Source organism: Canis lupus, chromosome 21 (assembly GCF_011100685.1).
Source record: "Canis lupus familiaris isolate Mischka breed German Shepherd chromosome 21, alternate assembly UU_Cfam_GSD_1.0, whole genome shotgun sequence".
In the NCBI taxonomy this organism is placed as follows: Eukaryota; Metazoa; Chordata; class Mammalia; order Carnivora; family Canidae; genus Canis; species Canis lupus.
The window spans coordinates 29,047,913-29,060,921 of NC_049242.1; the positions used below are offsets into that span (position 1 = coordinate 29,047,913).

The 13,009-nt window shown below is 40.4% G+C and overlaps 1 protein-coding gene across 1 annotated transcript; it reads left to right on the forward strand.

Annotated features, from left to right (window-relative positions):
• The first annotated feature begins 1,057 nt into the window (after positions 1–1,057).
• On the forward strand, positions 1,058–9,522 carry LOC485282 (olfactory receptor 52B6). The gene is made up of 2 exons (XM_038568112.1): positions 1,058–1,079; positions 8,570–9,522. Exons 1-2 carry the CDS (start codon positions 1,058–1,060, stop codon positions 9,520–9,522), a joined length of 975 nt encoding a protein of 324 aa, XP_038424040.1.
• Positions 9,523–13,009: the final 3,487 nt, after the last annotated feature.

Below are 13,009 nucleotides of genomic sequence, written 5' to 3' on the forward strand. Positions count from 1 at the left end.
TGCCAGCTCATCATTAGGACTCTGGCAAGCCAATCTACTGCTGTCTATTTCCTCCACTTCCTTGATATCTGGAAGAAAATTTCCACCCAAATATTCTTCTGTCAACCCATCAACAACTCATAATTCCTTCCATCTGCCAACTTCCTGACCAGCTACCTCACTTTGTCATCACAAATCTCTCCCATCACTGGAGCATGGTGATCTGAGGGGTGACTAAGGCTCTTTTTCCTCCTTCAGTCCCCATATCTCATCTTTGAGTTCTTCTGATCCTTTTTGAAACTCCTGCTTGATCTGACTACTCCATTTTTCCACTTCCTCACCTACCCAAGTCATTAATCACTAATTAGAGCCATACAATAAGAATCCCAGTTATTCCAATATCTTTGTTTTTATCTCATGTTGCCAGATTGCTCTCTTAAAAATATGAAATTACCTTGCTTACAACCTTGTTTAAAAGCTTGTAGTTCCCCCTCCATTACACCTACAGAAAATATTTTATCCCCTGCCTGGCAGTCAATAGTTTTATTTTTTTTAATAAATTTATTTTTTATTGGTGTTCAATTTGCCAACATACAGAATAACACCCAGTGCTCATCCCGTCAAGTGCCCCCCTCAGTGCCCGTCACCCATTCACCCCAACCCCCGCCCTCCTCCCCTTCCACCACCCCTAGTTCATTTCCCAGAGTTAGGAGTCTTTATGTTCTGTCTCCCTTTCTGATATTTCCTACCCATTTCTTCTCCCTTTCCTTCTATTCCCTTTCACTATTATTTATATTCCCCAAATGAATGAGACCATATAATGTTTGTCCTTCTCCGATTGACTTATTTCACTCAGCATAATACCCTCCAGTTCCATCCACGTTGAAGCAAATGGTGGGTATTTGTCATTTCTAATGGCTGAGTAATATTCCATTGTATACATAAACCATATAATTTAGTTCTACCTATGTGAATGTGTCTCACATTCCTCTCTACGAGGTGTCCATATAGACCTTCATAGATTTCTCCCCCTTTCCTACATCTCATTGCTTGGATTGTTGCCTTTTCCATCAGTGGAATGTTGTCTTCTCTCAACATGTGTAAATTCGGGATCCCTGGGTGGCGCAGCGGTTTGGTGCCTGCCTTTGGCCCGGGGCGCGATCCTGGAGACCCGGGATCGACTGCATGGAGCCTGCTTCTCCCTCTGCCTGTGTCTCTGCCTCTTTGTCTGTCTCTGTGTGACTATCATGAATAAATAAATAAAATCTTTAAAAAAAAATCTGTAAATTCTATTTATTGCTCTTCATTCTACCAACGCTGATGTCTCCAGGACATGTTCTTCAGTAATCCTGAAACATGCAGTCCATTCCCCTGCTTATAAAATCACAGCTCTAAATCATTTTACCAAACAAAGAATCAGATGACTATATTGAGTTTTACATTATTTTCCTGCTTATTCTTTTGGATTATCTTTTATAGATATGTGAGCATCTTCTGTTAATGATTGGGAACTCTCCTGGAGGACAAACTTTCTGTCCTTCTATGCCTCGTCCAGAGTAAAAGGAAGCAAGATTTCACATAGAATAACCATTCATACAGTCTCAGGAGTAAAACTGAAATTTCAAGTTGTCATTCTTCACTTATTTTTTTTTCATTGTGTCCTATTTGGGCCAGAAAATATTGAATATATACTTTGAATACACACATAAGTGTGTGCGCGCACGCACACACACACACACACACACACACATTTCCTTGGCTTATTGTCTCTTCCTCTATCTTCAAAGACAATAGAAGGGATTGAATCTTTCTCAAGTCTCATTATTCTAACCTCTGTAGTCACATATCTCTCTCTGATTCTGAACTTTTCTATCTCCCTCTTCCTTTAAAGACTACTGCAATTACTTCAGAATCACCCAGATAACCCATTATATTTTAGTCAAGTGATTAGCAGCCATAAATCTCCTTTGACATATAATTTATGCATAGATTCCAAAGATTAAGATATGCATATCTTGGACGGCCTGGGTGGCTCTGCTTAGCACCGCCTTCAGGCTAGGGCCTGATCCTGGAGACCTGGAGTCAAGTCCCAAGTCAGGCTCCCTGCACGGAGCCTGCTTCTCCCTCTGCCTGTGTCTCTGCCCTCTGCCTTTCTCTCTCTCAATCTCTCTCTCTCTCTCTCTCTCTCTCTCTGTGTTTCTCATTAATAATAAATAAAATCTTAAAAAAGAAAAAAGAAAGGTAGCTGGATGACTTAAAAAAAAAAGAGAGAGATATGCATATCTTTGAGGGGTCATTCAGTATTCCAGCAACCCTAATCATTCCCTGGATCCTTCCCAGGATCTTCCCCAGTCTGCCTCCCCAAGACTCCTATCATTATTACTACATGCAGATTATACTCACAGGTACCTTACTCTGATGCTAGGAAACCAATAAAGGGCTTGAAGAGGATAGTTCCAAGCTGAGAACAGAAAAAAACAGGAGGTAACACAACACAATTGGGGAGCACATGTAAAAAGAAAGAGAAGGGTACTCAGACAAGAGATGAAGCACAGGAACAAAGAAATTTAATTCAAACAGAAGAGACAAACACACCTGGACAGCATAGCCTTTTATTTCTCATTGTTTTTCTCAGGGGATGGAAAGACTGAAAATTGAGGGCTCTAAAATCCAGAGGGACTCCAGGGAAGCTCCAGTCACCAGTCAATACTATTAGTATTAGTATACAAATGTTTACATTAATGTTTTTCTAGTCTAGAAATGGCATCATACACAAACATGGTATGATTCAGGATTTGGGACAGAGGAGAAATTAGGGAGTGCTGGGATTCTCCAGGGTATGGCCTGTGTAGGCTAGTCATTTATAGACACTCAAAAACTAATTTTTGAAAGAAAAACAAATTAAAGTTAACTAGGTTCCAGGTACTGACTTTGAGGAATGGTATGATAATAACCCTTTAAACTCTAGATCCCAACGGCCCCTGGGTGTCTCAGTTAGTTAAGCATCTGGTTCTTGATTTCAGCTCAGATCTTGATCTCATGGTCATGAGTTCAAGCCCCATGATGGGCTCCACATTGGGGATGGAGCCTACTAAAAAACCCCTCTAGATCCCAGATATTTATGTGAGTGTTTGGAGAAAGACAGTTGATTAATTATGGATGTGGGTGAGTTCCAAATGATATGGTTGTAGGACAGATATTAATATTACCTATTTCACTGAATGAGGCTAGATATAAGTCTCTACTTATCTATACTGAGGTACATCTTTGAAGAATCTTTGACTTCTAAGCAAGATGAGTTAATCTTTTATATAAACCAATAATCCTTATGTATCCTTTCCTTCAGGACATATAATGCAATAGATTTTTAGGGGCAATGAAGGGGTGAAGAGAGAGCATTAAGGTAAAAAAAGAAGCAGAAGTTTGAAGACAGACACTAGGCAGATGATGAAGCCCTAGAGGAAAAACTTTAGACAAGAAAAAGGATGAGAGGAAAAGAGAAGAGAGAGTGGGATTGAAGGCATGGAAGAGAGCTTATATTAGGGCAGGAGATGCAAAAACTAGTTCAATGGAAACTCTCAGGCTAAGGAGGAGCCTCTGAGTTGGTCCTCACCACCACTGTCCCACCACCCCCCGTTAGTGTCTATCAATAGATTTCTTCTCTCTGGCTCTATGCCAGAGCATTTCCTTATGTGCCTTAAATCCTTGTGTTGAATGGAAGTATATGGGCCCAAATGGCAGGGCAGAGATTTGAAACTAAGGGAGGAAAGAACATACAAGGGAGGAGAATCCATAGTCCCAAAGGAGAAGAGGAAACAAAGACCTATGAAGCAAGGCTCAAGACTCAATACTATATATTGAGGAAGGCTGAGCTGTGTACGAAATGCAGAATTGAAAACTGTGGATCTGAGAAGGTGGCCTCAGGGAAGTAAGTCTGAGATCAAATATTTTCAGGATGGAGAGGAGGTTATTAATATTGGGGAATGGGTACAAGGTGAATGGACACCTCTGTAGCAACATTCAAGGAGAGATGAAGGATGAAGGGGAAGAAAGGACTAGGTCGCCAGGGTGAATCGTGTTCTTCTTGTGGAGTGAGATGGGGGAAGAGCAGTTGGAAGGGTCACCTTACAGATGAGGATGAGATATTGATGAGCAACTGATCCTTGGCTTGTAAGGAAGATGCCACAATCATAAATGGCACATGGGTTTTATCCTCAGACATAATAAACAAAGAGGGAAAATGTTATTCTACTGCAGTTGGGGGTCATTTATAAAGGATAAAGTTCTTGGATGGAACAATCAGGTAAAGGACTCAAAAACAGGTGAAAAGAGGAATTCATTGGGATAGAAGGAACAGTTTTTCAGGTAATTTCCCCAAAGCTGAGAGAAGCAAGAACTAGAGGACAAGACAATTGGGCATAGAAGGAGTGGGAGTTCTGATAACAGGGGCTGCGGGAGAGAAAACTGCAAGTGGAGCTCTTAGGGATGCTCCCTAGTTTGGGGGCATAGCAACATCAAGGGTGCCTGAACTGGAGTGAAACCACAAGTCCCAGGGATTAGCAATAGGGAAGTACTGTGAACAAAGGCTGCCTTGGAGGTTGATTATGTAGAACTGAAGTCAGAGAAGAATAGTTTACTCAGGGCCCCCCCCCCCCCCCCCCCCCCCCGATGCAATCCAGGAAGTTGGGAGCATGTGTGGTGAATGCACATGATGAGTGATGCTGGAGGAAGGATGGGTGCAACAAGTGGCACAGGCTCCAGACTAGAAGAGGGTGTGAGAACAGAGGGTCTGTGACTGTGAACCCATGATTTTAATGACACAAGTGTGTGTCCCTGATGGTGGGAATTTATGTGGCTGTGTGAGTGGAAACTTACCTATTCTTTCATTTTTGTTAACATCCACTACATGTCAACTCTATCCCAGACACCAGTAAATAAGACACAGCGACGACCCTTAAGGAGCTCACAATATATTGGGCCTGAAAAGATTTCAGTGTGATAAGTGCTAGAGAGATACTGGTATTTGCAGGGGAACATAGGTGCATGAAAGGAGCACACGACTCAGCCTCAGGAAAGTCTTCCTGAATGAGAACTATAAATGGGGTAGATAAAAGTGAGGATGGAGTTAGAAGAAGCAGAACATATAAAAGACCACAGAGAAAGAAGAACAGGCACAGAGACAAGCATTTGATCCAGTATTAGCAGAGAAAGCAGGGCACATACTTGTGTGAATCTTTCAGGCAGTGGGAAATTATTATCTGCAATCAAGTAAATACTGTGCTCAAAAGTGTCTTTAGGAAACATGACTTCTATATGGAGGCTGCTTTCTAGACTGGGAGGACTGCAGACTAGTTACAGGGAGTGGGGCAAGTGTTTGGATAAGTGGATCTGAAGTCAGCCTGGAAACAATGTAGATGACAAATATAGATTTGGGAGGGACTAGCACATGCCCACTAAGTGAAGCCCAGGCAGTGTACCAGATTAGTTAGGCTGAGTGGGTGGTGAGGAGGCCCATAGGAAACACCAACAGTAAGCCATCCTGCTGGGACAGAGTAACGCTTGATGAGACTGGAAAGGAAGGCCAGAAAACAAGAGAAGAACCAGTGGAGGGTAGAGAAATGAAACCTAAAGAAGTATTTATGGAAGGACTGACTTTGAAGGAAAGAAGAAAGAACAGTAAGTGGTGGGACAGGTTAGTAGAATAAGATATTTTTATGAGAGCTGAGGAGGTAGGAGAGAAAGGGGATTCAGAAAATAGATGGGGAAATTATTCTTTTAGACATATGTACATACATACATACTTAAACACATATGCATATATATACATATGCACATATGCAAAGATATGTGTCTCTGTGTGTTTATCCAGCTGGTTTTAAAAATAATTTAAGATCACACACACACAAAAGTAACTATGTGAGATGATGGATGTTAATTAACTTGATTGTGGCAATAATTTCACAGATGTATGCATATTCTAAATCACCACATTGTATATTTTAAATATATACAATTTTGTATTTGCCAATTATTCAAAAAATTGCATTTAAAAAACAAACTGGAGATTTATTTTGAGAAAATTGATGTTTTAACAATTATTTGGTCCTCTGACTTGTGTACATGGTGTACATCTTCATCTATTTATGTTCTAAAAAATCTCTGCCACATTTTGTAGTCCTCAGTGTAGAGGCTTTGCAAATTTCAATTACATTTATTTTTTAAGTATGTGATTTTAACATATATTTTGTATGCTTTTATGTTTGTATTAAAATGGAACTTCTAAAATGTAATTTTCCAGTTTGCTGCCAGTATAGAAAATTATAACTGATTTATATTATCTCTAAATAAATAAATAAAATAACTTGAAGGAGCTTTTTTATGGCTAGGTAATGTAAAATATATTCTGGTTCTGATAAATGAACCACTGAAACACAGGAGAAACATTCATACCACTTTGTCTAAAACTGGAGGAAATGAGAGAAGAATGGGTGCAGAGATAAGATAAAGGTATGAGAGTGGAATAATAATATGAGGAGTTGGCTTCTGACAAAATTGAAGTCTGGGTAATATAGGAGGAAAGTTCTGTTGAGAGAGGAATAGGAATTTGGGCAGTGGTAAAAGTTATATGTTTATTGTGAGGATAATTGGATGGGACTAAGGTGTCAAGTGGCCTAATTTGTAGTAAAGACTATTTGTATGGTCGATATTTTCTCCACATCCTGACCATGTGAGCTGAGGATAACAGTGGTTAGATTTAGTGGAAGTCTGAGCATTTCCGGAGAGAATGCTGCAGAAACCAGTTGGAACTGAGAAGCTATTGATCCTAGCAGAAGGGATGGGCATTTAGACTACATAGGAAAGAAAGGTAAAAAGTTCTTGTCTCAGTGGCTCACAAACCTTAGCATGACTCAGAGTCAGCTGGTAGCCTTGCTAAAAAGTATATTGCTGCCTCCAAATCCAGTTAGTGATTTGTTGGATTTGTGGTAGGGTTCAAGAATCTGCAGGTTCCCTGATGATGCTGATGACACTAGTCTGAGGACCTCACCTTCTGAAGCATTATTCCATACCTTTCTTCTTCTTCCCGATGATAGCACCATGTTTCAGAGACAGATGGGTGACTCAGGGAGCACCACACAACTTAATAAGGCTCCCAAAGACAAAATTTAATGTAATATACCAGTGGGACAACAATTACGCTCATTTTAAAGATAAGAAAAATGTTACTTAGAAAACTGACAGTGGAGTTGTCCAAAATCACTCAGTCTAGTTGATACAGCAGACCCAGGTTGGTGTTTTGTTTTGTTTTGTTTCACATAATATCTAGTGTTCTTTCTATTTTTTTTAAAGATTTTATTTATTTATTCAGGAGAGTCAGAGAGAAAGAGAGAGAGAGAGAGGGAGGGAGGGAGGGAGAGACACAGGAAGAGGGAGAGGCAGGCTCCATGCAGGGAGCCTGATGTGGGACTCGATTCCGGGACTCCAGGATCATGCCCTGGGCTGAAGGCAGGCGCTAAACCACCGAGCCACCCAGGGATCCCCTCCAGTATTCTTTCTAAATGTCGTGGCTGCCTTGACTGCCTCCATCTTTGTCAGAGCATCTGTGATGGGGGGAAAGAGATGTAATATCTGCAGTGAATTGCATTGTCCCCAATCCTACTCTTCCACAAGATGTGCTATGCAGAGGCAGTTGCTCTGTGGTGTGGCCCTTCTGTGCAGAGCCTGGGCCTCTTGCAGAGCTCATCACCGTTCACATACCTATAGAGGGCAGCCCGGGTGGCTCAGCGGTTTAGCACCGCCTTCAGCCCAGGGCATGATCCTGGAGTTGCAGGATCAAGTCCCACGTCAGGCTCCCTGCATGGAGCCTGCTTCTCCCTCTGCCTGTGTCTCTGCCTCTTTCTCTCCTCTCTGTGTATTCTCATGAATAAATAAAATGTTTAAAAAATAAATAAATAAACTTAAAAAAAAAAAAAAAACAAAAAAAACCCCATACCTATAGAGATTATAGAGATTGTTTTTGGTGTTATAGCTATTCCTGTTCTTTTCAGAACCTGTGGTACTCTACTGAGTCTGGCAATGTCTTTAAACCCTATGAAAGTCCTAGAACCATATTGAAAGCCTCTGAATAAGAGCACAGAGTAGGGATCCCTGGGTGGCGCAGGGATCCCTGGGTGGCGCAGCGGTTTGGCGCCTGCCTTTGGCCCAGGGCGCGATCCTGGAGACCCGGGATCGAATCCCACGTCGGGCTCCCGGTGCATGGAGCCTGCTTCTCCCTCTGCCTTTGTCTCTGCTCGCCTCTCTCTCTCTCTGTGACTATCATAAATTAAAAAAAAAAAAAAAAAAAAGAGCACAGAGTCTTTCTGTGGGCAGGGTCTATAACTGTGCACATTGTGCAGAGCCTCTGTATAAGTATCCAAAGAGAATATACCTGTGCAAAGCCCATAGGGGTTGTAGGATCTGTGAGTGTGTGCAGACCATGTGGCTGCTTGCAAGCCTTTATGTGCACTCTGCTAGTATATACAAAGTCTGAAGCTAGGTTGCCTCTCTGCACAGGTGAAGAAAATCATGGCCCTTTCATCTGCCACCAGCCCAGCTGCTGTGAATGACTCTGACACTCGAGTGGCCGGCTGCCTCCTCATTGGCATCCCTGGGCTGGAGCATCTGCACATCTGGCTCTCCATCCCCTTCTGTACTATGTATGCAGCTGCCCTGGCAGGCAATGGCATTTTAATTTGTGTCATCCTCTCCCAGCCAAGCCTGCATGAGCCTATGTACATATTCCTGTCCATGTTGGCCAGTGCGGATATCTTGCTCTCCACTTCCACCATGCCCAAAGCACTGGCCAACTTCTGGCTGGGTTCAAGCCATATTTCCTTCGATGGCTGCCTCACCCAGATGTTCTTCATCCATTTCCTCTTCGTGGCTGACTCTGCGGTCCTGCTGGCCATGGCCTTTGACCGCTTTGTGGCTATCTGCTACCCTCTGCGATATTCCACAATCCTGACGAAGACGGTCATTGGGAAGATCGTTGCTGCCACCCTGACCCGCAGCTTCATCATCATGTTTCCATCAGTCTTTCTTCTCAAGCGCCTGCACTATTGCCGGATAAACATCATTGCACACACTTTTTGTGAGCACATGGGCATCGCCCGTCTGTCCTGTTCTGATATCTCCATCAATATCTGGTATGGGTTGGCAGCTGCTCTACTCTCCACAGGCCTGGACATCATCCTTATCACTGTTTCCTACATTCACATCCTCCAAGCTGTCTTCCACCTCCCTTCTCAAAATGCCCGGTCCAAGGCCCTGAGCACGTGTGGCTCCCATGTCTGTGTCATCCTACTCTTCTATATCCCTGCCCTCTTCTCTGTCTTTGCCTACAGATTTGGTAGGAAACGCATCCCACGCTATGTCCATATCCTCTTGGCTAACCTCTATGTGGTCATCCCACCTATGCTCAATCCCATTATTTATGGAGTGAGGACCAAGCAGATTTGGGAAGGGGTTAAACAGATGTTTTCACATCTTGTCCAGGAATCTAAATAAATGTTCCTAACTTGACCTCAACTTAATCCCTTTTTTTATCTATCAGTCGTTCCTATATTCACACTATCCTCATATCCACATCTTCCAAGTATTGCCGTGTTATTATCATCTATGTCCTAATTTATTTAAGTACACGCTCTACTCAAATCTCCCTTTGCTTTCTTTTTTTAGAAATCTACAGTAATACCCACCCCACTTACTTCCACCTATGACTCAATACCTTCTGATAACCCACCGTCTCAAAAAAAAAAAAAAAAAAAACTGATTAGGGGAATTGTGATAATTTGTTTAAATCTACCATTCGAATAAGACCTTTGTAAGCATCCACTTGCATTTTCTCCTTAACGTGTGTATAAGAATATGTACTATAGAATATATACAACACATACAATATATATACAAATATATATCACATAGCATATATATACAGTGCTTACTATATAATAAATGCTTTGCAAATATAGTTTTACTTGTATTGTTTTAAATATTATTAATTAATAGCTTATTACCTCATAAATAATAAAAGTTGTACTGAGACAAGCCATAAGAGACTCAATCATAGGAAACAAACTGAAAGTTGCTGGAGGGGAGGTCGTTGAGGGGTTGGGGTTACTGAGTGATGGGCTATAATGAAGGCATGTGATGTAATGAGCACTGGGTGTTATATAAGACTGATGAATCACTGAACTCTACCTCTGCATCTAATAATACACTATATATTAACTAACTGAATTTTAAAAAGTTGTCCTGAGACCCAAGAGGATTACATAACCATACATGAATTTTATTTCTACATAGAGGAATAGGAAAGAGAACAAGTTTTAAAAAAGAATTAATTTAATATTTATAATAACTGAATTCATCCAAATATAATTTTAAAATATAAAAATTAAATGCACTTAGAAATTATTGTAGACATTGATTTAGGTACACCTACTAAAAAAACACATAGACTTCATTGATGTTTTGCAGATGTACCAAATTCATCTCCTCCTCAGGTCTTGGTAACTGTCAGTCTGTTGCCTGAAACTCCCTCTTCCTATATCTTTACATGACTCACTCCCTCCTTTCATTCAGTTTTCTGTTTATATGTCTCTTCCACAGAGATATCCCTATGATCTTCCCATAATAAATGCCTCCCTTTTTTTTTCTTGGCAAAAAAAAAAAAAAATCCCCCAAATCAAAACCAAAACCAAGAAAAAGAAAACACAACATAAGCAAAATCAAAATTCAGTGTAAAACTGTGAAGAAATATTTTCAAATTTTACTACAGATGAATGATTAATTTTTCCTAGTATATAAGGAGCCCTAAAATGTAGGGAAGAAATGATCAAGAGTCTGATGAAAGAAGACAAAGTCAATTGGAATATGCTTAACCATTAACAAGAGAAAATGAAATAGTACTACACCAAAATTCAATTTCTCACCTGTCAGATTGACTTAAATTAAAAAGATTAACACTGTGTTGGCAAAGAATTAAGAAAACAAGCTCTCTCATACACTGCTCATGAATATAAAATATGACAGAATTTTTGTGTAATTTGGAAATCTCTTGAAAATTCTTATGTGTTTGTCCTTTGATCTAGCAACCACAAGGGAAATTGCCTTTTAAACCTATCTTCACAGGTACAAAACAACATATGCACAAAGTCAGTAATTATGGTAAAAATTTTAAAATACTAAAGTATTTGAAAACTTAAATGGAGCCTGAATCCCTGGGCCCCAGTGCTTACTAGGAGTCCTATCTTCCCCAAGTTCCACAAAGGCTTTAAAGCCACACAGAGTTGACTTAGAGGAAGTCACTCTATTCAGTACATACTAGCTATTTGTCTCTAGGCAATATATTGAACCTCTTTAAACTTCCTTTCCTTTTCTATAAAATGTAGTAACACCCACTTCAGGGATGCTTTGATTATTAAAGAGATTAGCCTGACATAACAAAATAAATGGTGTTTCAATGGATATTTTATTGCTATCAAACTTGACACCATTCAGGTGCATGGGTGGCTCAGTCAAGTGTCCAACTCCTGATTTTGGCTCAGGTCATGATCTCAGTGTCCTGGGATAAAGCACCCAGCCCTATGTCAGACCCTGTGCTCATCAGGGCATCGGCTTGAGATTCTCTCTCCCTCTCCTTCTGCTCCTTCCCCTCACCCTGCTCTCTCTCAAATAAATAAGTAAATATTTTTAAAAATCTATCACTGTTATAAAATAGCTGGAGTTTGTGTATATTTATGTGCATCTTGGGAGTTCTGTATTTCTGTAAGTTAAATACCTAAAAGTGGAACAGCTACATGATACATTATGCATTTTTAAAATTTTAATAAATTATGCTTTTATTGAGAAGGTTTTTAAAAATCTTTATTATCAAAAAGCTTTTTATAAAAGCTTTATTATTATTTTGCATATTATTGTTCATATCAATTATGATTTGAAATAAATAGCACTAGGGTATCTGTTCCATGTTTAGCAAATTTTTGGTAACTGCTTTGGTAACTTTTGGTAATGTATTCTTTTTTTTACTCCTTCACCCCTCAGTCTGAATAACCTTGAAGAAATTGAGAGCTTTGAAGGCTCTGAAGGAAACAGAATCTCACCAATCTGAATTAGGAAACAGTTGCTAATTAAGAACAAGAAAGGAGGTCTGTGTCGTCATCCTGGACCTCCTACAGTACCCTTGAGCACCAACTATGCCCCCAGCATTCAGAGAGGCTGCATCCTTGGAATCTGGGAGAGGTAAGAGTCAACCAAGGAAAAAACAAACCTATATTACTGTATACTATGTACTGGATCAATACCTAGAACACTCTATCCCTTTTTCTATCTGGCCATCCGGGCTGAAAACTTCAGGTTACTGAAGCTAAGTCCTAGACAGGAACTTCACAAGAATAGTCAGGAAATATTGTCAAAGATTTGGAAATGGGAGAAAAAAATGACTGGTATTCTTGGAGTGGAATTTTGGACGTTGTCAAACAGACTCTCTGGGAATTACCTGATTCTATAAGGATGTACTACCATGATCACCTTTGATTAACTGGGGTCTAGGCTATTTTGCAACCCTACAAATTGTAGAAAATGTTAACAAAGCAAATGTTTTCTTCCTGGAATTACAAATGATTCTTGTTCATGGCATATAAAATTAATTTTGTATGCTAGAGTATACAAATTTCTTGTCAACTGCTGGCTCTCTCAGAGTAATCCATAAATAACCTGTTGATAAAATAAGGCAAAGTTTTATCTTAATACAATGAGGAAGAGTCTTCAGAGGGAGAATGGTAAAGCTAAGATGTTTATGAAAATTTGGAGTTCTTTTCAAGATGAGTCTTGCAGTTCAGAGACTTAATTAAGATTGGGTATGGATGGGCAGCTTGGGTGGCTCAGTGGTTTAGTGCTGCCTTCAACCCAGGGTGTGATCCTGGAGACCTGGGATCGAGTCCCACATCGGGCTCCCTGCATGAAGCCTGCTCTTCCCTCTGCCTGTGTCTCT